General features: G+C 37.9%; 1 protein-coding gene across 1 annotated transcript in view; it reads right to left on the bottom strand.

The window, feature by feature from the left end:
• The window catches only part of CORIN (corin, serine peptidase), a gene marked incomplete at both ends in the record, with an annotated part of 47,817 nt that extends 25,781 nt beyond the window's left edge, over positions 1–22,036 (bottom strand). The window contains 6 exon segments of the mRNA XM_008946902.1: positions 761–992; positions 7,984–8,082; positions 11,625–11,741; positions 12,652–12,762; positions 14,312–14,419; positions 21,923–22,036. Of these exon segments, the coding sequence (XP_008945150.1) occupies positions 761–992; positions 7,984–8,082; positions 11,625–11,741; positions 12,652–12,762; positions 14,312–14,419; positions 21,923–22,036 (781 nt within the window).
• Positions 22,037–22,788: the final 752 nt, after the last annotated feature.

Here is a 22,788-nt window from a genome sequence, read left to right as displayed (position 1 = left end):
GTGGGAGAAGAACTGGCTGAAAGGCAGTTGGTGCAGCCTCACCTCGAGTACTGTGTGCAGTTCTGGGCCTCACAATTTAAGAAGGATGTGCATGTCCTTGAACATGTCCAGAGGAAGGCAACAAAGCTGGTGAAAGGCCTGGAAGGGATGTCCTATGAGGAGTGGCTAAGGACTTTAGGCTTGTCTAGTCTGGAGAAAAGGAGGCTGATGGGAGACCTCATTGCTCTCTACAGCTTCCTGAGGAGGGGATGTGGAGAGGGAGGTGCTGATCTCTTCTGCCTGGTAGCCAGTGACAGGATGTGTGGGAATGGTTCAAAGCTGCTGGACATTAGGAAGCATTTCTTTACCAAGAGGGTGGTCAAACAGGCTTCCTAGAGGCGTGGTCAATACCCCAAGCCTGCCAAGTTTTTAAGAGGCATTTCGACAATGCCCTTAATAGCATTTTAACATGGTCAGCCCTGAATTGTTCGGGCCATTGGACTAGATGATCATAGGTCCTTTTCAACTTAAATAGTCTATTCTATTTTATTTATACGTTTTGAAAATCACTGAACTGCTATTCCTCCCTTTGAGTACTTCAGATACTATTCATACACATGTAATGAACTGCATTTAATTAATTTATAAAACATGGTTCTCTACTTTTTTCTATGGAACTCCAAAGCAAAATTTCTGACATTTTCAGTGGAAACAGAAAAATGGGAAAGACTAATATGACAGACAATGTCAATCAAGAATCAAATGAAGTATAGTATGGTACCTGCAAGGTGGGATCCGCTGATTTGTATGGGGGTCACATTTTGGTACTAAGATTGTACAGGCAAAAAACATAAGGTACTTGTAGCAGTTGGTCTGAACCAAGGCTGGGAAAAGAGAAGACTCCCAGCTGATAGAGGCCTCCTTCTGTGTCCTGTGGCCCAGGTAGTTTGGGTAATAAGTATAGTTGTAAGGCAGGTTCATACAGAGTTCCAGAGTAATTGGTTCACACTGACCTTTCACAGAAAGAAAACACAACAAACAAAAAAAATAAACAAATGGTGTGAGATTAAATGAAATACGGAAGAAATAATTACATATGTATTTCACAGATTTATCAATCAGGGGATTTCCTCTCAGACTTGAGAAACTACAAGTTTCAGAGCTCAAGATCCCACATCAGCCTACTCATACCAATAAAAAAAGGTGGGTTTGACCTCTACCTACCTAATAACCTATTCAGCAACTTGTATTCCCTTACCAATATCCATTAATGTCCAGAGTAATATTTTAACTCTAACATGGCACAATAAATCATTCTTAAAAACAAGTTTACTCTTTTCAAATCAAGTTTCTGATTATTTTGAAGAGCTTCTGTACCATACAGCAACACGTTTCTTGCTGATGTACTATGCTACCATAACACACCTCACACTGGAAAAGCAGTTGAGTCTTGAAAAATCTCTAATGACAGAGACTGCACAGTTCCTCTCTGCAGAAAACAGAAGGCAGGATATATATTTTACTTTATTTTTTTGCATCCCAAGATCTGAAGGAAGAATGTAGACCATTAGGTTATGTATTTCACAAACACTAATATACAGTCTACATTAATTTAATTCAGGTAAGACATAATTGGTAAGAGAGTGAACGATAAGCAAGAACAAAAGAAATGCAACAGATACAAGTCCTTATGATTACACTGATTATATCTATACACAGAAATCATCCAGCTTTTAGGAGGTTTATCACAACACATATTGAACTGACTAGTTTGGATTTTAAATGAACATTTTTAATATTTCTTCCCATATTGATAGTCAAAATATGTTGTGGTGAGCAGAGCCCGCCCTAGGCAGGGATCGGCGTGCGGAAGATCTCGCGATGTAACGGAAAGCTCAGACTGCCCACGAGGGGCCTTGTGGGTGTGGCTTGTGCTATATAAGCAATTGCAGCTGCGCAATAACAAAATATTTATTTTTCAATTTCACTTCAGTTCAGACTGAAACTCAGCTTCTTATTTAGCACTGAGATCGATGTGAAATTATTTAATTTTATTTACTTTTGAAATATGAGAAATTTTCCATGAAAAAGTGTACTATTCAAAAGTCATCTGTTATCAAAGACTGCATACACTTGCCTATTCTGGAAGCAAATCTGCCTTAACCTGCTTAATACCCTCTGCCAGCCAGTTGCTCTCACTGCCAGCACAGTGTGGCAATTGTGTGATCCTATAGCTGGATCTTTGAGAGGAAGCTGAAAGAAGACCCAACAGTCAGTTATGCAGAATCAACAGCAGAACTGGCCAGTCTTTCTTGGACCAGCCTTCCCTGTTATAACTTCATCTAGTATTTACACCTAATCTAAGAATCATGAAGCTCATTTTATATACAGCTTTTCCTCTCTGCTAAATCCTTGTAAACTGCCAATACTGAACTATTTCTGTTATCTCAAACTACTTAGTCCCAGCATTGGGGTATATGAGGTTCAAAGACTTCAACAATCCTCCTCACATTACTGCCATTTCCTTTCCTTCATGGTGAACTCTCCCTTGTCCTCCTGCACTTCAGCTCCTGATGCTCAGATCAGTTTGGTTTAGCCTTTTGACTTTTCCCCAGTATGCCTCTCCTCTCAATGTATGGAACATTACATGTTCATCAGTATTCCAACTCGATGAACACAAAAGTGTACGCAGTGTTTTAAGGGTTTGTATAACACCACATTATTGAAGACTAAAGGGTAGAAAAGTACATATATCATTCCCTCTTTTGCTACGACTTATATTTACAGAGGTTCAGGTAAAATCCAGAAGAAAAACTAGTCCACTGAAATGCCTCTGTAGGATAGATCTCTACATCTTTTCAATATGATTACCATTTTCACACTGTGTTTAGGAAACTTCTGTCACATTATGAACAAGTGTTCTTGTAGGTTTGAAAAAAAACAACTTTGACTCTCATACCCAATTCCCTACAATCAACAAGCAGAGTAACATACATAACACACACTCCAAGGGAATATCTGACTGAATCTAAGAAACCCAAACGTTGATGTTTGATGTCCTACTGTTTAAGAGATCTTGCTAGTCTCTTGTTCATAGTACATGTGAGTACAACCTAATGAGTGGGGAATAAGGGATAAAATTCATTGTATCTTTTATCCTAAAAAAAAAAAAAAGAAGCCAGAAACCAAAACCCCAATTACACCTATGTTTTTAATGTATTTGTTATTGACCTCTCTACCAACTATATCTACTACATAGGAATTAGTTCCAAAAATAGTACAGAAGTGAATGGGATATTTCACAGAATAATAGGATGGCTGAGGTTGGAAGGCATGTCTGGAAGTCATTTGGTTCAGCTCCTCTGCTTAAGCAGGGACATGTAGAGCAGGTTGTGCAGAACCATGCCAATAGCTTTTGGCTATCTCCAGGGATGGAGTCTCCACAACTTCTCTGGGCACCGTGTGTTCAGTCACTCTCACAGTAAAGAAAGTGTTTCCTGATGTTCAGAGGGAACCTCCTGTGTTTCAGTTTGTGCCCACTGCCTCTGGTCCTGTCACTGGGCACTGAAATAGCCTGGGTCTGACTTCTTTACACTCTCCCTTCAGATACTTGTTCTATTACCCTAAATATGTTATAACTGCATTATAATGCCAGCCTAAACAGATCAGATATCATCACACATGGGGAACATCCATCTCATTCAATACTATGAAATGTAGCCCACATTTTGGAATTGTCCAACCAAATAGTTATTTGAGCTAGAAAATACTGCTTTGTCAAAACTGAAATTTTCCACAGGGATTCTCATCTCTTACCAAAGATTAAATAACTCTGGTCAAAATAGGAACAGCAAAAATAACATGAAAAATGACAATAGTACTTCCAGATGTTATGCAAGAAAAATCTCTCCCAAATTCTCTTACTCTTCCATTGTGTATAAACAATTAAATACTCACTGGACCAGAAAGGGAGAAACAGAGATGATCCAGAAGTCTAATTCAGATTATGTGTTACTCCTGTTGGGAATTACAGACTATTGCTCATAACATGATGACAAAATATTTTCACTAAAAAGCTCTTGGGTTTCGCATGACATGGAACAGGAACATTGCTTTAGAACTCAAAAATCACATGCCAAAAATATTTTTAGCTATTTTGTAACATAGTCCTAGCCATTCAAACATTTTCCAAAATTGCTGTCCATACATAGAATAGATACAAAAATCTGCATCAATCAGGAGAAGATTTTGGACCACAGGACAAATTGTTTTGGACCCAAACAAGTCTCATACAGATTTATCCACAAAGATGAGTGCAAGAAAGACAGTACATTGTCACCTCTCTCTTACTGTCAGAAAGCTGGAATTGCAGTCACACTGCTTGAAAGACTGTTGCATTTTACAGGATTGTAGTTGCTGCTTATAAAAGGTAATTTGTTTAAGGGAGACCCATTCCCTGAGTATATAAGAACCAGAGACTACTGTGGGAATTTACGTATTTTCCTACTCGTTGGGTAAAGGCTGCTGCTGTTGCCTTGTCTGCCAGACAAATAGAGGACCTGTCTTAGGCATGACTGGTGACTATATGACCATCAACCATGACTCCATAAAAGATACACTTTATGTGTTCTTTACTGAGCAGTTTAAGTTATAAGTATCTAAAAATGGAAATTAGAAAATACTGTCTTTTTTTTCCCTGATTAAACAAAGTTGCTGCATTTTTACACACAAAAAAGGGTTGAGTGTTAATGCCTGCTAAGTTTTGGAAACACTATGAGTAAAGCAGCTATGGAACAGCAGGTATCAATATGGAACTCCCCATTCTTGGGTGAACCACAGTTTTGCGGCAAAGGCAGTAATGGTCAAATAAAAACTCCATATCTTCAAATGGAGAAACAGAGAAGCAACACTTCTTAGAGGCACAGGCTGCTAAGGCTGCTGCTTCTCTTGAGAGTCTGGGATTAAACAATCTAATACTATCCTTCACTCTTATTAGCCTTCAGCCCACACAGAATAAATCTTATCACACATGTAAATTTGTGACTAGCTACAATGGAGTTTTTCAGGTCAGTAATTGTATCTCAATGAATACTTATGTGTTCTGACCTTAAAACATCAGGAAAATATGACCTTCAAATCTCAAAGACAAGAAAAGATTACTTGAAGAACTGTTTTCTTTGGAGATGACAGGTAGCTACAGTTCCAAGGGATTTCAGGAATTGCAGATGTGCTGAACAACTAAAGTAATTGGATCTGTTGTGATATCTCATGTTTCTTTTCTCCTTGATTAGTGTATATATGCCAAGATATATTGCTTCTTCTTCACAAGGAGGGGTATGGCCACTAATGGGAGATCAGAGCTGACCATGAATTGCAAGATACAAAGGATAAAATTACTAAGATAATCCCATGAAAGTATCTTAGATTTCAACAACAAGAAGTTATTTTAAAAAATTTAAGAGAGTTTTTTTAAATGAGGTGGATTGTTTCTGGTTTTGTTTTATACGGATACTTTCCCTCCCATTTCACAACCCTTTCAAAACATTTCTTAGGGGTGAACGATAGTTTTGTTCACAATAGTCAAGTTAAAAAATCCTACACCCACTCTTCTAATGACCTTAGAAGGCTCCTTCTCACCTGAGTAGTTTGGTTATGGATATGGATTAGAGGACAGACCCACGCAGGTGATGTACATAGTAGGCTGCAGACCACCTTAGGAAAAAGAGGACGTAGATGAACCCTTCTTCAGAGAGCTGGAAGATGCCTCCTGATTACAGACCCTGGTACTTGTGAGAGTTTTAATCATGCTGATACCTGCCTGAAGGACAGCAAACTTAAAGGTCTTAAAGGAGGGCCTCCTCAGATCACAGGAAGAATCCACTGCAACGCAAAGTAAGTCAAGCTGGAGTGGCATAAGGCCACCTTAGCTGAACATCGACCTCCTGACTGAGCTCAAACACAAAAAAGAAATACACAGAAGAGGGGATAGAGCACTTGGGTGAAATGTAGAGACATTTCCCTGAGCATACAAGAATGGAGCTAGAAAAGCCAGAGCTCGTTTAGAGTTGAAACAACTAAGCAATGCAAAGGGCAAGAAGGAGGGGTCAAGTAAGTACATTGGCAGCAGAAGGACATAAGAAAAACATGGGTCTGCTGCTCACTGGGGCAGAAGAACAAGCGGACAGGGACATGGAAAAGACCAAAGGTACTCAGTGACTTTTCTGCCTCTGTTCCCACTGAGGAATATTATTAGAAGGCTGCTTTATATCATCTTCAAAAGGTCATGGCAACCCTGGCACTTGATGACTGGGAAAAAGCAAACATCACAACCATCTTTAGCAAGGACAAGAAGGAGGATCCATCCAGAAGACGTGTCCATATACGAAGAACAAAAGTGGCTAGGAAGAGTCAGCATGGATTTATCATGGGAAGGATATGCCTGATTGATCTGCTTGCCATCTCTGACAAGATGACTGTTATTCCCTTTAATTCAGCACTGGTGCATATTTGGAGTATTGTCTCCTGTTTTTAGGTTCCCTAGTTCATGAAAGACATCGACATGGTGGAATGAGGTCATTGGCAGGCCACAAAGCAGGTTAGGGGACACATGATCTACAGGCAAAAGCTGAAAAAAGAGGGTTTGTTCAGCAATCAAAAAGTAAGGCTAAGGGAGCCTCTTATTTCTGTTAACAATTACCTAATGGGAAGGTATAAAGCAGACTCTTAGAAGTGCAAAGGGATAGGATCAGAGGCAGAAGTTTAATTATTACACAGAGAATTCCAGTTACGTATATGGACGAAAGGTTTTTAACACGAGAATAGCCTACCACTGGACCAGGTCTCCCAGAAAGACTGTGGAATCTCTGTCCTCAGGGACACTTTAAACTCAGCTGCACAAGGATGGGCCACATGACTTAATTGGCACTGCTTTGAGCACGAGTTTGGACTCATTGACCAAAGATGTGAGCTAACTTCCTTCTAATGTTAAACATGATACTTATGATTGTCCCTCTTCAAAAAGTTAGTAGTAGCACTGATAGGCGCATATGTAAAGCATATACGCCCAAATATCAAGCCCCAGCATGAATAGTGCCTGTACCAAACAAACACTTGTGGGTGACAGTCACACCTTTAGAGAGACTGTGGAGTTTGGACTAGTTGACCTTCCCATATCCATTCCAACCTAAATGGAATAACAATATCCAAAGAAGCTATCAGAAAGTACCAAACCACACCTCACAGAGAGAACTGCTCAGCAAAAACAATTACAGGATACGTCTACACATTGACAAGTAAGTGAAGGCAAGCTGGCCCATGTGCCAAGGCGACCTGAATTCATGTGACTTTGTGAACACATCACCAAGTTTTAAGTAAGTCTGAATAATTCTGCATACAGCTCTGCCCCAGTTTCAAAACCTGGTCAAATATACTTGTTTTGAGTGTCTGTTCACAGTGCTGCATTGCACAAGCGTGAAAGAGAGCTACTCAGAAGCAAGTGTAGAGTGGGCACCGGAGGCTTGCATGGAGTTGTGTAGTATAGGACACAGAAGCGAAGATATGCAGTGTTGAAGACCCTTTTTGAAGCAAAACTATTCCTTCATAAAAGAGCTAAAAGTTCTCCAGGCTTCTAAATACAGTACCATGTCTTCTTATGTTTTAAAAATAAAGCACTAGCTTCTGCTTTACACTTGCACTATACTGTTTACTTTATGTTAACATGAAACGTTAAGAAAAAGTGCAACTGTAAACATCCATTAATAAAGTCTCAAAAATTCATAGAAAGGAAATTATCACTATGCTAAATGTTATTAGTATCTCTTAGTACATCCATAAACAAGTTATGAAGAAACTTTTGTTTCTACTTTGTCCTTTTCAATACTTAATCATTACACGTGTGCATTAGATAGTAAATAAAAATATTACTTACTGTTTCCTACCCCGCATCCTCATTATACTAAAAAACATCCTGAAACAGCAATAACATGAAGCATGTGCCCTACTTACTGCAGTTTGTCTGGCTGTTTCTCATATCACAGAGGGAATTTCCACAGAGTTCAGGACAGGAAGTACATCTCTGGTCTCCCTCCTGACAGAGGGTTTGACCTGAGGAAAATAGAAATTTACTATTCTAATTATTTACCAGACTAATAAAAATGACTCAAATGTAGAGATGAGAAAACACAGAGTTTACATTACAATTAAATATTTCCTTTACATAGTTGAATAAGTACTTTACAGCATTCCAAGCACAGTAAAGGAGTATTCTAAGGAAGGAAAGTGTGCAGCACTGTCCAGATGTCACTTTTTTTTACCCCTATGTTTAATATATCCCAGTTTCTGAACTAGAGGTATGTATCTCTGAAAGCCATTTCCTGTAATTCTCTGGCAGAGTATGAAAAGTCATGTAAATAAGATTTCATCAGGAACAATGAGTCCTAGCTGCAAGAGAATACCCTCTGGAAATTAGTCTTCAGTGCCATTCAATTGATCTGCTTCTCATTTTATGATTGTTTTCACGGACAATAAAAAAAAAAATGTAGAAACGGTGTCAGAACTGAAAATTCATTGTCCTTCTTTGGCTGGTTAAAAAGCAAACAACAACAACAAAAAGAAATCCCAAAAGTCTGTGGTCCTAAAGATGGAATTTAGAATAACTAAAACCAGCATTTCATCAAAAAGTTTGAGCACATTACCTGGGTAGCTAGTTTCTCTGACAAATCTCTGAACTTCTCTGTCTCATAATGGCAATTGCTCCACTCCAAATCATTAAATTCCCTTTTCCATATGATTTTTGAAAAATCAGTCATTTAATTTACTACTCTGTATACAGAGACTGAACAGTTTGGATTTGATCATCTCATCTTGTTTACAATTATTTATTGCAACTATTGCTCAATGTTTGCATTGCATTACTGTCCTTGAACATTAATCATTCAGTCATGGCATCCTGATATTGGGCATACAGAAGATGCTAAAGAAACATCTTGTTTCAATGGGCTTGACAAGAGCCTTGTCACAAACAACTGATGATGTAGTCATATCTATTCATAACTACGTGGATTTACTTCCCTCCATACATGTTACATATTGAAGCAAGGAGGTACTTTGTTTTGCTGTAGCAACAGACTGTCTTATTTTACAGGTCCATCTGATCACATAAGGAAACTTGAAAAGTAGGGAAAACCTTCTGACTTCAAAAGCTGTCACAATCTATACATTAAAATTCACTTTTAAAGTTTGCTCTAACTCCTTCTTATCACACAGTGGAAGAGTTTCTCAACTCTTTAAAAATCCCTGTGCTACACCATAGATTCTTTTGATCCTAGCACAGTCAACACTGAATTTCTATAAACACACCTTCCCCTGTCTTTTGAAGGTTGATGGCACCATCTGTGAATTTCTGTTGTCACAAAATGAATGACAGCAGTAACATTAAGAGATGCCATATCTTAAACTTCCTTAAGGTGTGTAGCAAAGGAGATAATTTTTCTCATTCAGATATAGATGAAGTAATGATCATCTGTAATTCCTACACTTGTACACTTGTACTATTACACATGGTCTCTGTATCTTCATATAGGCAAATGGCAAGTTGCTATATCTTGACCTCAAATTTCTATGCTGATTTCACATATTTACTGTGTTTGTAAACAAATAAGTATTCTAGATCACTTCAGCCCTAGCTTCACTGCCTCTTCTAGGCATATCCAAATTGTTTGATCTGTAGAGCAGAGAAGTCTCTGTATTAAGTGTATGTCCTATTATATTTTCTGTAGTTGCTGAAATCAACAACACGCATAAGAAACAGGAAATAAAGTTATAAACGAGAATCTGCCTTGCTGTTATATGGGCTTTGCCATAAACTACAGACGAATAATCCAAATTCTAACCACAGATTCTCACGCAAAATTAGGATGGACAGGATATGGTTGCATAAAGGAAGAATTTTGCTATACAGAACATCGCAAAATATTTGACAGAGTTTTTTACACATTGAATAATGAGTAATAAGAACAAGGTAAACTTTTGTATTTAAAAGCTTTGCACTTCAATGCTAAGTGGAAAAACCTTTTAGTATACAGGGAGATCATTGACTATACAATTATCATCCCCCCCTCCTCCTCTGTATTTAGTATTCTTAAATCTGTATCTGTTCTTCTTACCAAAAAAAAAAGGATTTTTAACTATTTCTTCAACATCCACAGAAGCAAAAAGCAGTGAAAACAACACGCATTACTGACTTCTAGTCCAGATTATGCATCTACATTTTAAGTTAAATTCTTGTTCACTAATAATAAACACATTTAAGAGGCTTAAACTGGGTGAATTTTAAAGGCTGAAATGGTTGCTTATAGAATATTCCAAATAGTTTTTTATTTTTCAGTTTATCCCATTCTCCTGCCTCATGTCTTTTATATTAAAAATGATAGTTTCATCATCAGCAAGAGAAACAGATGATTATGGAATTCATAGAATAAGATTGAGGATGGACATCAGGAAAGTTGAAGAATAAAAAACTTCACATTTACTGAGATTGCACAGTTAAAGTAAGGACAAAACTTGGTCCTTGGGTTTTTGATTACTCCAGTCAGAACTGGAAGAAATCTCATGCAAGACTTTTTTGTAATCTCAACATTAATTGAGAAGAAGAACAATGGTAATTTCTGTGTTTCAGCCCATCAATTGTCTTTTGCAATGGAGATGTTTACAGTGGTGTAGCAAGAGAACTTAATACGAACAGAAGGGACTAGGAGGACACACTTGTGAAAGGATTTCTTCTAGAGTGGTTTCCTACGGAAATGATGCTTATATAATCACACTGTATTTATCTTACGATAACAAGTCTGTTGTAATATCTTTTGAATGGGTTGTACTATTACCAACACTTCTGACAGCACTAGGGTTTTCTAAATAAATTTAATTAAATTTCTTAAAAATAAGATTCATAAAAGAAAGACATTAATAATCCTCGCATTGAAGGAAAGGCTGCAGTCTGAACATATTCCTTACCAGAAACAAGCTAATTACATGTGAAAAATACCTTCAAACACTGAGACCATCACAAAATGTCATTTCTTTCTGAGTGTCAAAATATGCCAGAAGACACAAGTCTTTGGGAAATTAAGTTACAGAGCTCAATAAACTGCATGGTTTCTTTTTTTTTTTTTTTTATACAATCCATCATAAGAGAGCTATTAATTAGCTGTGAAAACATACATTCTCATATATCTTCTCTTAGTGTCACTAATTGTTAGTTTATTTATGAAAACATCCTTTCTCTGATTCCCAAGTTCTGATGAGAAAAAGATTTTCAGGACAAAATTCCTCCTCAAATGACACCAGTTCCTGTAACAGTAGCTTCTAGTTGTTGCAGATGATTTTATTTCAAGTAACAGTTGATCATGTCAAATAAACAAATACAATGTTAAATATCACCTTCATTTCTTTAACTTTTTATATTTTTAAGGATTAATAAAACTCATCTTACAGCTTCCTCTGTGAAAGTAGACATCAAACAGCTTGAGGAAGTATTACATGAAAGGCAAAGAAAGTAATTTTGTCAGTCAGCTTCAGCTAAAGGCGCTTCAGGACAAAGCAGTCAATGATAGGTTCAGTAAGAAGAGTAAAATAAGGGATATCCTTACTTTCACTGCAGTTTTCTTCATCACTTCCATCTTTACAGTCATTATCTCCATCACACTGGAATGCACTAGGAATGCACTGCCCATTTCTGCATTCTACCAGACCCTGACTATGACACGCTAGAGAGAGAAAAAAAGAAGATATTCTGATCAGCTTCAGTTAACAAATGTCTTAATTATTTTTTAACAACATCTTGATATTATTTTAGGAGGAGCTGATAACGCTGATCTACACTGAAGGTCGCTAGACATTTTTCATTGTTTTCAATAGCCTACACCTATGCTGATCTTTAACAATAGGGACTGAAACTATGTGTCAGGTGTTAGCAATGTCAGGTATTAGCAGCAGGCTGAGATGTAGGTTCAGCTTTTCCAAGAAAAAGACCACATCATTTGTACTCATATAAAAACTGTCAAATTTTGTTTGCCCACTTACTTACATTGCTTTGTTCAGGTTAGGTTCTTAGATTTCAGGGAAAATTGTTGCAAGGTCAAGCACTGAATGGTGGCAAGTACCAAAGCAGCATAAGCAAACGTCTTATGAGAACCTTAATTACTTTGAAACATATACTACTTCTCCAAGACTTGATTTTTCAGCCTCAGCAATGTTCTAGTATGGTTGTTTTGCAGATAAGAACCATCATCACTGGAGCAGAGTGAAGCCCAAACTCTGACACAGTGTGGCAATTGCACACAGACACATCACAAAGCTGTCACAAACTCAGGATGCTTCCAGTTTAAGAGGTTATATTCATTCATTCATTACTCTTTAACAGGAACATTACAATGAGCAACAAGCTAATTCTGTAATTAACAAGAAGCTAAACCACAAGACAATGCTGGTACATCACAACAATGGCAACAAATATTTCATTTGCTTCAGCTGTCTACCAGCGCCAAGTGCGAACTGCTGAAATCAAATAAACTTAGTTTTCCTTTTCAAGTAATAAGTAGGATACTGCTTAACTTACATTTTGTTTCTTATTTTTAAAGAAAGAAAAAAAGTAATTTAGAGAGTAAGGGAACTTACAGCAATTGATTTCATCTGATTTGTCTGTACAGTCATGGTCACCATCACACACCCAATCAGCTGTTATACATCTCCCATCTCCACACTGATGATGTGTCACTGGATTGCAATCTAAATAAAATGCAAATTTGAGGAAAAAAAATAATTACAAGTTATCACTCATATAATTTATATTATTGATCAATTGTTCTGTGCCTATAAGCTAATCATTCTTACTAACAAGCCATTTTACATTAGCAAATTACTATAAGAGATTTTCTGTACCTGTAGATTTTTTTTTTCAAATGGTAGTTACATGTGCTCTCAGTTCTATTGTCCATATAGATAGTGATGCACTCGTTCCTTCTCTCATGTGCACTGTTGTTTCCATGTGCAAATAAACAAGCTTCTAACATTTATGTGGATTAAAAGATCTGGCTTCCCATGTCATGGAATGATTCTCAGTTAGGCAGATGCCCTTGAGAAAATCACTCCCTACATTTATCTTTTTACTAAGAAGTAAAAAACCCCAGTGTTTTCCAACTGCCAGATTCAGTACTTAATCAGAAACTGTGTTTTTTGCATACACTCAGAATTTTTCATAAGAATGATCTACAAAGAAACTACTCCAATTTTCATCTTATTCTTTCTGCCCAAATACTTCCACAAAGAAAGAAAAACATTCTCTTGAGCAGAACTGACTTTACACCAAACTAAATAGGGAGCACAGACACAGTTTAATCTGCCACAGTTTCCACTGTGAAACCCATTTATAGCCTGTGCAAAAAGTTAGATCTTAAAATTTATATAGAAAAAAAACTATCACAATATTGGAATAGTAGGAGTCAGATTAATGTTTAGAGAACATTAATCAAAGATGGTTTATGAAAAAAACACAAAACAATTCAAACTGACAAAACTTAGTTAGAGTAAGTTTAATTTGGAGAAGAAACATAAAACAAATCTCTAGAAAAAAATGTGCCTTGATTTTCAGTTTTGAAGTTCTCTGTGCTTTTCCTTAGAAAAGAAAAAAAAGTGATAAATAATATTTTAATTTTTAAAGAATTATTTTAGAGCACTTAATTTTTCTCAGGTGTACTACCACAAGTTAGAAAAAACACAGCTTTCAAAGTTTTCCAGGGTTCACAGATGAAGATTATTCTTTTTTTATGGCAAAATTTTGTTTTCCTGTGAAAGTTAACTGTAGGTAGAAAGACAGATATAAGGAGGCAGAACATAAAAAAATGATTGAAAACAGAATTTGAAAGAAACAGAATTTGACCATCAAAACATACAAAATCACCATAAAGCTTATGAAAAAAAGAGTTCAGTTATAAAACAGTTGGCATCTCCATTGTGTAGCCTCCTATGGTTTGCTCTAATCTGAGTTAAATTCAGCCAAGTTAGCAAGAAAGCAACCATAACATCTTGAATTAATTTCAAACAAATTACAAATCAGAATATTCCAACAAAATACCACTAGCTTCAAAATTTGGATTAACCCAGGACTCTCCTTTAAGTTTTTTCAAATTGCATATAGAATTTGTGAGCTATTTTTACTTTGCCCCAAAAGAATAACAGCAAGGTATATTAAACTTTTAGTAGTTTAAGGAAAAAGATTGCTGGCTTAGGCATTGCTTCTCTCTTAAAGACTTTAGAAAAGCATAAAACTTCCATTTACCACAGTTTTGTTCATCGCTAAGGTCTCCACAGTCATCGTATCCATCACAAACAAAGGTATAATTTAGGCACTTTCCTGTGTTGCAGCGAAATACATCATCACTGCAGTCTACAAAACAAATTTTTGTAAAATGTTAACATGACATTGGAATATTCATATAAACTATGAACACTGGAATGTCTTGACTAAAACAAGATTAGCTAAAGATACCCTACAATTCACAGGTCAGCATCAATAGCGTGTACCAGCTTCTTAGAATCTAATACGGCAGAACAAGAAAAATCAAAAGCTATTTTTAGACACTTTTACTATGCTCCTAGCACTTGCTTTTTTGATCAATACCATGAGAAGAAAGTGGTCTGGTTAGAGATATGGACCAAAATGCTTAATTCATTCATGCACATAAGTTCTCAAGAAAGACTGTGGGTTTTATCAGCTAGATTACTAGGACAGTCTTAAGCACCTGATGTGGCTACCAGGTGGTATTGAAGCTTGTACCAGGAAAATAAAGATCCACAGACCCTGCTTTTGAGGCTGCTTTTGATCTTACAATGGTTTCAAATGAGCCTCATGCTTTACAAAGTTTTGAGCTCTGAATTTGGCCTGACGCTGTCTCGTCAAGGAACTCTTAGCACTGTCAGCCCTAAGTGGGTTTAGCCTTTCCATGTCTGAGAATTCATTAAGGCCTTGACAAATAGTTTATTGAATAATATCAGGCTCAATAAAACCATGGAATCTACACTGTAGTTAGGAAGGGAGGGAGAAAAGAAATCAGGGTTGTTGGTCTCTGGTCTCATTAGTAATACCTCTTGATTACAAAGACACAGCTGGGAAGTGGGTGACCTCGTTTCATTGCCTTCCTCTAGGCTTTTACTTCACATCTGGCTTTTCCAGGGAGAATGCCAGGATACAGAACAGCTGCACGGACAATCCCTCCTTCCTGTTGAGGCTATGCCACTGGAACCAAAGAATTTCTTTGTGCCCTTTCTTACTAGGCTATGTGGACATATTAAATGAGCTCTTTCCCAAACAACATACAGAAAGAAGTCCAAGAGCAGGGACTGGAACATAAGTCTCTCCCACTGAGATGCTCAGCCACCACACAACAGAATCACGCTACCCCTTGCTTATCCTCTCTTGGTGTATGACTCCTGTGTTCATGATTGCACAGGGGTCCCACTCTGAAAGAAGAGTGTCCTTCCAAGTATGTTACACGCGGATAGGTGCAACACTCCCAGAAGGTGCAGTGGGGTATCTACGCCTCCAGATCAATGTCAGCCCAGTGCTCCACCTCCTAGGTGAGTGCTCTAAGTTTTTCAAGGTTTTACCAAACTCAACTCTAGAACTTCAACATGAATCACTTCTTCCCCTTTCTCTACATAAGTATTCATGTTTTCTACAAGTTTCACATCATCTCTACAAAGTCAAAACAGAATTTGTAGCACAATGCTTTAGGACGAAGTGAAATAATAAAGCTGACCCATGAGCTTTGTAGTCAATTTAGCTTTAAAAGAACAAAAGCCATGAAAGAGTAAATAACAAAAACCTGGAACTAAATGAAAATATTTAAGTTCTAGTTTCATGTAAGCAGAACAATAGCCAGCTGAGATTAAAATCCTAAACATTTTTATGCATGCAACAGCATGAAGTACTCTGGCAACCTTTAGCCTTATTAATCAGTTTGGAAGTGACAGTTTCTACATTTCCATTGCTCCTCATGCAAATGAAATAAAGCTCTCTTTTTCTATGGTGTTTTCTCTGTATAACTTTATTGTTTCATTTCCATCCATATTCCCTTTCCTGTTTACATTTATACATCTGCAACTGCAGCAGTGTCCTTTAGGGTATGGCAGCTCTCAGGCCCACACAGACAGGGCAAACCGAAAGAATACCAAATTCCTTGCAAGGAAATAAGTGTCACTTGATGAAAATCTAACAATCAACATATGTTTCCTTCAAAATATTGGCAACAATATATAGTATAAGGCAACTACTTACTTCCATCAGAATAAGATGGGAACTTTGCAGCTTCCACTTGTAAGAGGCTCAACTTAAGTTTTTTAATAATGAGAAAAGCCTATTTTTCATAAAATTAAACACAAATTCCTACTCTATACCCCACTAAACACAAACAGTGCCTGGTCAGTCTGCATTCAGCAACCCTTCGACCCTTCGATGTCTGCTCCTGTGTATCCTGTTTTCACCACCTCACTACTGCATCATGTGTCCTGACCGTGTATCACCTCAGCCCAACACTCAGATATCATTTTAAGAATCCTACATTTTAAAGAGGTATGTTTAAAAATACACGTGTCACCTCAGTGTACAAATTCTGCCATTTCTAGGAGTAAGACTTTGATTCAACAAGATACTCTATTCTGGAGTGTGGCATGTGGTGGCAAATGTGTGTAAACATTTTTCTTTTGTGTTTTATTACTAAATGGTCTTCATCTTCTTCACACTTTTCAAAAGACAAGTAGGACTGACAAAGTCACAGGAGGAGGAAGAGGAAGCGAGTGTACGTGTTTTAGGGAGGTGTGTGCATAAGTGCAACCAGTGGGAAGTAAGAGAGCCTGTTGCATTTGGTATGTTACATGTAACGCTTGCTCATCAGGGTGCTTCTGATCGCTCAAGGTTTTGGCACTGATAATCTATGCACGTGTAGCTTCTTTCCGGTTCATACTCCTCTGTGATAGCTGGCTGAGCTGAATTCTGATTCCTCAACTGGTACGTTCCATTGCACAAAAACTGGGCAAATGGTATAACCAACATGATGAAATCCTAAATATCAGTTTTCAGCTGCAGCTGTGTAAAAAAGTGACACTGCTAAGTAAATTAAACTACGCTTTTTTAAAAAAGGGCCGGATTCTGCTAAAGCCTAATTACTGCTGCGTACTTATTAAGGCCAATGAAAGGGGAGAAGACTGCATGTCAAGAGCCAGGAATAGGAAGGTGCAGAATCCTGAAAGGAGATTCTAGGAAGAACAATTAATAAGAAAAAGTTTAAAAGCAGAGATTTCTAGATTATGCAATATAGATCATTTCAATATTAAAAGCAAGGAGGCACAGCTGTAGGATTCACTCATGTAACTTTAGACATCTACATAATTTAATTTCTAAAGCACAGAGCCCATTTAAATGATCTGCTTGAAATCAAACAAATCATGCATCTGAAGCGCTGTTTCTCTCAGCTGATTCTCTCTCAGTTTAGACATTTAGCTCAGAAAAAGTCACCTGCACAGAGACAAACAACTACCTCCATCATGTATGGAGCTTCATAACTGAAAAGTAGAGACAGTTAACCAAGCTGGTTTTTATTTATATGTTTGGTTATTTATTTTCTAAACATAACAATTTATTTATATAAATACAATGAGATATTTATTTATTTATTCATTTGTCTTATATAAAACAAAAATAAGAAGTCTTGTATTTTGGGACTGCACATGGGGGAAGCTTCAAGAACCTGGACATCCCAGGAGAATGTCTCTAGATACATTTACATATTTTTTTATCTAGAATTATGAACCAAACGTGATTGAGCAGTACCTTTCAGACCGAAGGTATGAGGTGATTGAACTTAATCTCTTGTCGCCTCATACTGTCATTGACAGAGCTGATCACAACATTACAAGCACAAATCAATACATCCCCCCATTTTATTGGAATTGGCATTGAAACAACAAACAAGCAAGCTGCTCTGCTATTACCACAGCTATCTTCAACAAAATAGGGGGAAGAAATGTAGATGGATAGAAAAAAATAAGATTAGTATGAATTAAATATGAAAGGAAATATGTGTGTGAATGAAAACATCATAAGCCAGACAAGAACAAGAATTTAAAAGAATGTTGTATGTTAATTATTACAGAGCACTCTAAGCAGGACGTCATTTAAATGATCAGAGAGCAAGAAGATGAATAACAACCTGACCTGAAGATAAGAAAACAAGAATCACAGAATCAGACACACTTATGTTGGAAAAGACCCTTAAGATCATCCAGTCCAACTATTAACTTAAACCACTAAACCATGTATCTAAGCATCTGATTTACATGATACCTCCACGGATGGTGGCTCAACTAATTCCTCCTTGAGAAGCCTGTTGTAGTGCTTGACAACCTTTCCTGTGAAGAAATTTTTCTGAATTTCCAACCTGAACCCTGGCACAACTCGAGGCCATTTTCTCTTGTCCTATCACTTGTTACTTGGAAGAAGAGGTTGACCCCTACCTCGCTAGAACCTCCTTTCAGGTAGTTGTGGAAGGTGATAAGATTTCCCCTCTATCTGTTTCTTCTCCAGGCTAAACGCCCCCAGCTCCCTCAGCCTCTCCTCATAAGCCCTGTGCTCTAGACACTTCACCAGCTTTCTTGCCCTTCTTTGGATATGCTCAAGCACCTCGGTATCTTTCTTGTAGTGAGAGGCCCAAAACTGAACATAACACGCAAGCTGTGGTCTCACCAATGCTGAGTACAGGGGCACAATCACTTCCCTAGTCCTGCTGGCCACAATATTTTTGATACAGGCCAGGATGCTGCTGGAGTTCTTGGCCATCTGAGCACACTGCTGGCCTATATTCATCCATCTGTCAATGAACATCCCAAGTCCTTATCTGCCAGGCAGCTTTCCAGCCACTGTTCCCCAAGCCTGCAGCAATGCACGGTGTTGTTGTCGCTCAAGTGCAGGACCCAGCCCTTGGTCTTGTTGAACCTCATACAGTTGGCCTCAGCTCACTGGTTTAGCCTGTCCAGATCCCTCTGTAGAGCCTCCTACCCTCAAGCAGATCAACAATTCCACCCAACTTGGTGTTGTCTGCAAACATACTAAGGACTCATTCAATCCCAAAGATCAATAACAACCCTGGAGACACAAGAAAAGCAAAAAAATTAAGGTCAGAATATTTTTTTAAAAATACTCAATCCCTAAGTCTGTAAAATGCTTGTCAGAAGAGTAAATAATCACTGCCAACCAAAAAGAAAACAAGATATTATAAGGACTTAAAGGCCAGTGTTTTTCACTGTCAAAAACAAAGTGATTCTGGCCAAACCACTTGTGTGCACACTAGGGATGAGAATTAAATCAGTGGGATTGAGTGTGAGTGAAAAAAGCCTCATTCAGGATACATATGGCCCTTCTTCTCAGTGAGGTCATCCATTAAGTTTTATTACATTAATTTCTGACAGAAACAATTATTAATTTGAGATTATATTGCAATTTCTAAAGTTCAAAACCTTACTGTAATTATTTAGCAGCATTTTTGCCTTCCTCATTCTTGTATCAGGAAATGTAATAGTAGTCATTCTTAGGTGACATATACAAAATGTTTAAATGCAAATCCAAAGAGGACTATTTTAATTAAAATTGTAAAGCATACGTTAGGAACATTCAGAAGCCCTGACAGAATTAAATCTGGCTGTGGACATCAAGGGTAACATGAAAAACTTCTATAGGTGCATCAGTGATAAAAGGAAGACTAGGATCTACCTATCAACCTGACCTAGTTGAAGATGTTGCTGGTCACTACAGGGCAGGTTGGTCTAGACGACTTTTAAACGTTCCTTTCAACTCAAACCACTCTGTGATTCTATGAGGTTATCATAGAACTCTATGCTTCTATAAGGTTATCTAAGAAGGTTATCAGGACCAGTCGATTTACCAAGGGGAAATCATGCTTGACTAATCTAATAACTTTCTACAATGTGGTGACTGAATGGGTAGATGCAGGGAGACCAGCTGATGGAGTCTACCTTGACATTAGCAAGGCATCTGACACAATCCCCCATAACATCCACCTGAGCAAGCTCAGGAAATATGAGCTAGAGGAACAGGCAGTGAGGTGGGTCGAGAACTGGCTGCACAATAGAGCACAACAAGTGGTGCTCAATGGCGCCAAGTCCAGCTGGAGACCTGTAACTAGTGGAGTCCCCCAGGGATCAGTGCTGGGTCCAGTCCAGTTCGACATCTTCATTAATGACCTCAATGATGGTACAGAGTGTCTTCTCAGCAAGTTTGCTGATGACACAAAGCTGGGAGGTTTGGCTGATACACCTGAAGGCTGTGCAGCCATTCAGTGAGATTTGGACAGACTGGAGAGCTGGGCCAGGAGGAACCTAATGAGCTTCAACAAGAATAAGTGCAGAGTCGTGCGCCTGGGCAGGAGTAATAAAATGCATCAGTACAGGTTAGGAGGTGATCTTCTAGAGAGCAGCCCCATGGAGAGGGACCTTGGAGACCACCTCAACATGAGGAAGAACTTCTTTACTCTAAGGGTCACAGAGCACTGGAACAGGCTCCCCAGGGAGGTTGTGGAGTCTCCTACCTTGAAGACTTTTAAAACTCATCTGGATGTGTTCCTGTGTGACCTGCCCTAAACAAGACAGTCCTGCTCTTGCAGGGGTGTTGGACTTGTCCTTTCCAACCCCTTACATTATGTGCTTCTGTGAGGTGGCTTAAGAATCTGAGAGGGACAAGGACTGCAGGAAACACAGCATCTTTTATCAGACGAGCTTTCAGGCAAGTAAGTTCTCCTTTGGTTTTGCCATTTCTGCTACGTAATTCAAGATCTTATTTGACTTCCATCTCCTTTCCTTTCCTTTCCTTTAGCTTACTTTATAAACTGAAGTTAACACTGATAGGAAAAATTCATAAACTAAAACATGCAATAGTTTCTATGTAACAGAAATTCTAGCAACCTGCATTAAATAAATTGCAGACTATTAAAGGAAAATCAAGCTCTGGCCTCACTCATTTTGAGACCAGGAGGAAATCGCAGCCATTATTTATTCCTTGGAGTATCCCTGACAAAATCTATCAGCAACTTCTTTAAAAGCAGCTTTGTGATTGCCCAGGCTCTTAAATCACTAATAAGAACAAATCTTTTGAGGTGAGTCTAAACTGCACAGCCTGGAACTCAGCCCCCAGTCTGACATTTTCCAAAGTCTGAACACACACCACTGTTTCATGGCATTATATCATAGTGTAATCCCTATTTAGTCATTTTTCCACATTTTCCTTTTTTCTTTCTTCTTTTTTTGCTTTTCATTGTTTTCCTACATTTTCCTTTAGAAATGAGGATCTCTAAATATATACACTACCACAGAGAAATAAATAAGAAATTCAGATGTATATTAATTTTTCTTTTCTACTTCACAATATACCGTGACTTATTTAAATAAACAACATCCAGGGTTGAGGCCAAGAGAACATATGGATAGTTCAGCATCTTCTGTAAAATCAATGCCAAGGACTAGGAAAAAGATACAATAGAGTTCAGTTTATTATCAGGAATGCTCTTCTGATGCATGTTATTGATCCTTTAAAAAAAAAAAATGCCCCCAAATGCTTCTAGTTTCCACATGTCTCCTTGCAGAAATCTTAGAATCTGCTTCCAGGCATAAAATCTGATGGAGGTAAAACATGTCTTGCGGCTAGAGCGAGCAAAGGTAAGCACATCCAACGGCAACAGAGACAGTACAAATGTCAATATATGCAAAGACTACGCAAAGTTCCTGTTCTGTACCAACAGCCTTCTTTAGATTTTAAGTTTCCCTGAACAGATTTAGTGCTTCAACGGCAAGTAAAAGAAGTAACCGCAAGGTTTAAGAAACTTACTGCAATGGACCTCATCACTCCAATCATCACAGTCATTGTAGCCGTTACACTGCAGTTTCCCTGGGATGCAGATCCCACTGGCACACAAGAAACTCTCCTCTCCTCCACACAGTGCTGGAAAAAAAGAAAAGAATGCCTCTTAAACTTTTCAGGGTAAGAAGAAATAAACAGAAATGAAAGATAGTTAGAACAATGAGTCTTAAACTGATGAACTTCAGCAACAAACCCCAAATTAAGCAAATCCAAGCAAGTACAAAGTGGCATTTTCATCTGACTTCTGTTATTTCAAAAATAGGTGTCTTGGCCGAGTTAATAGTGAGCTTCAATTCTACCATTAACTCTAAAAACTAGGTGTACAGAGTAACTGTTAAAAATTGACTGTAGGATGGGATTAAACAAGCTCTTTTTTTACCATTAAATAGATGCATTGGGATAAATGCCAAACTAAAGTTAAAACAGATGGATTTTCCCAGCCTAGGCATCCAGGCAAAAGATTACCAGGTTGAGACTTAACAGTGTGATAGCACAGACACTTTTCAAGGGGGAAAGATTCCTCAAACATTCTTATAACTCCCTGAACACTAGAAGACAATCATTGCTATTTGATATATGGCAAAAGGATGGGTTTTGTCTAAAGAGACAAAAAAAATAACCCAAACCCCTAGAATTTTAGGTATCTCACTGGAGATACCTTACAGAGCTATCATGTCCAGAGGGAGGGAACTCATAACACCTTCCCACTCAAGTCCTCCAAGGCACTTAAAGTGCTGCAGATCATAATTTACGTTTTAGTCCATGCAACAGAGACCAAACTTCAAAGCCTTTGTTTTAAAAAACACTGCCTGAGAAAAATCCTTGTAAAGCAT

This window comes from Merops nubicus, unplaced genomic scaffold, assembly GCF_000691845.1.
Source record: "Merops nubicus isolate BGI_N331 unplaced genomic scaffold, ASM69184v1 scaffold14519, whole genome shotgun sequence".
Taxonomy (NCBI): Eukaryota; Metazoa; Chordata; class Aves; order Coraciiformes; family Meropidae; genus Merops; species Merops nubicus.
This window is presented reverse-complemented; position numbering and strand designations above follow the sequence as displayed.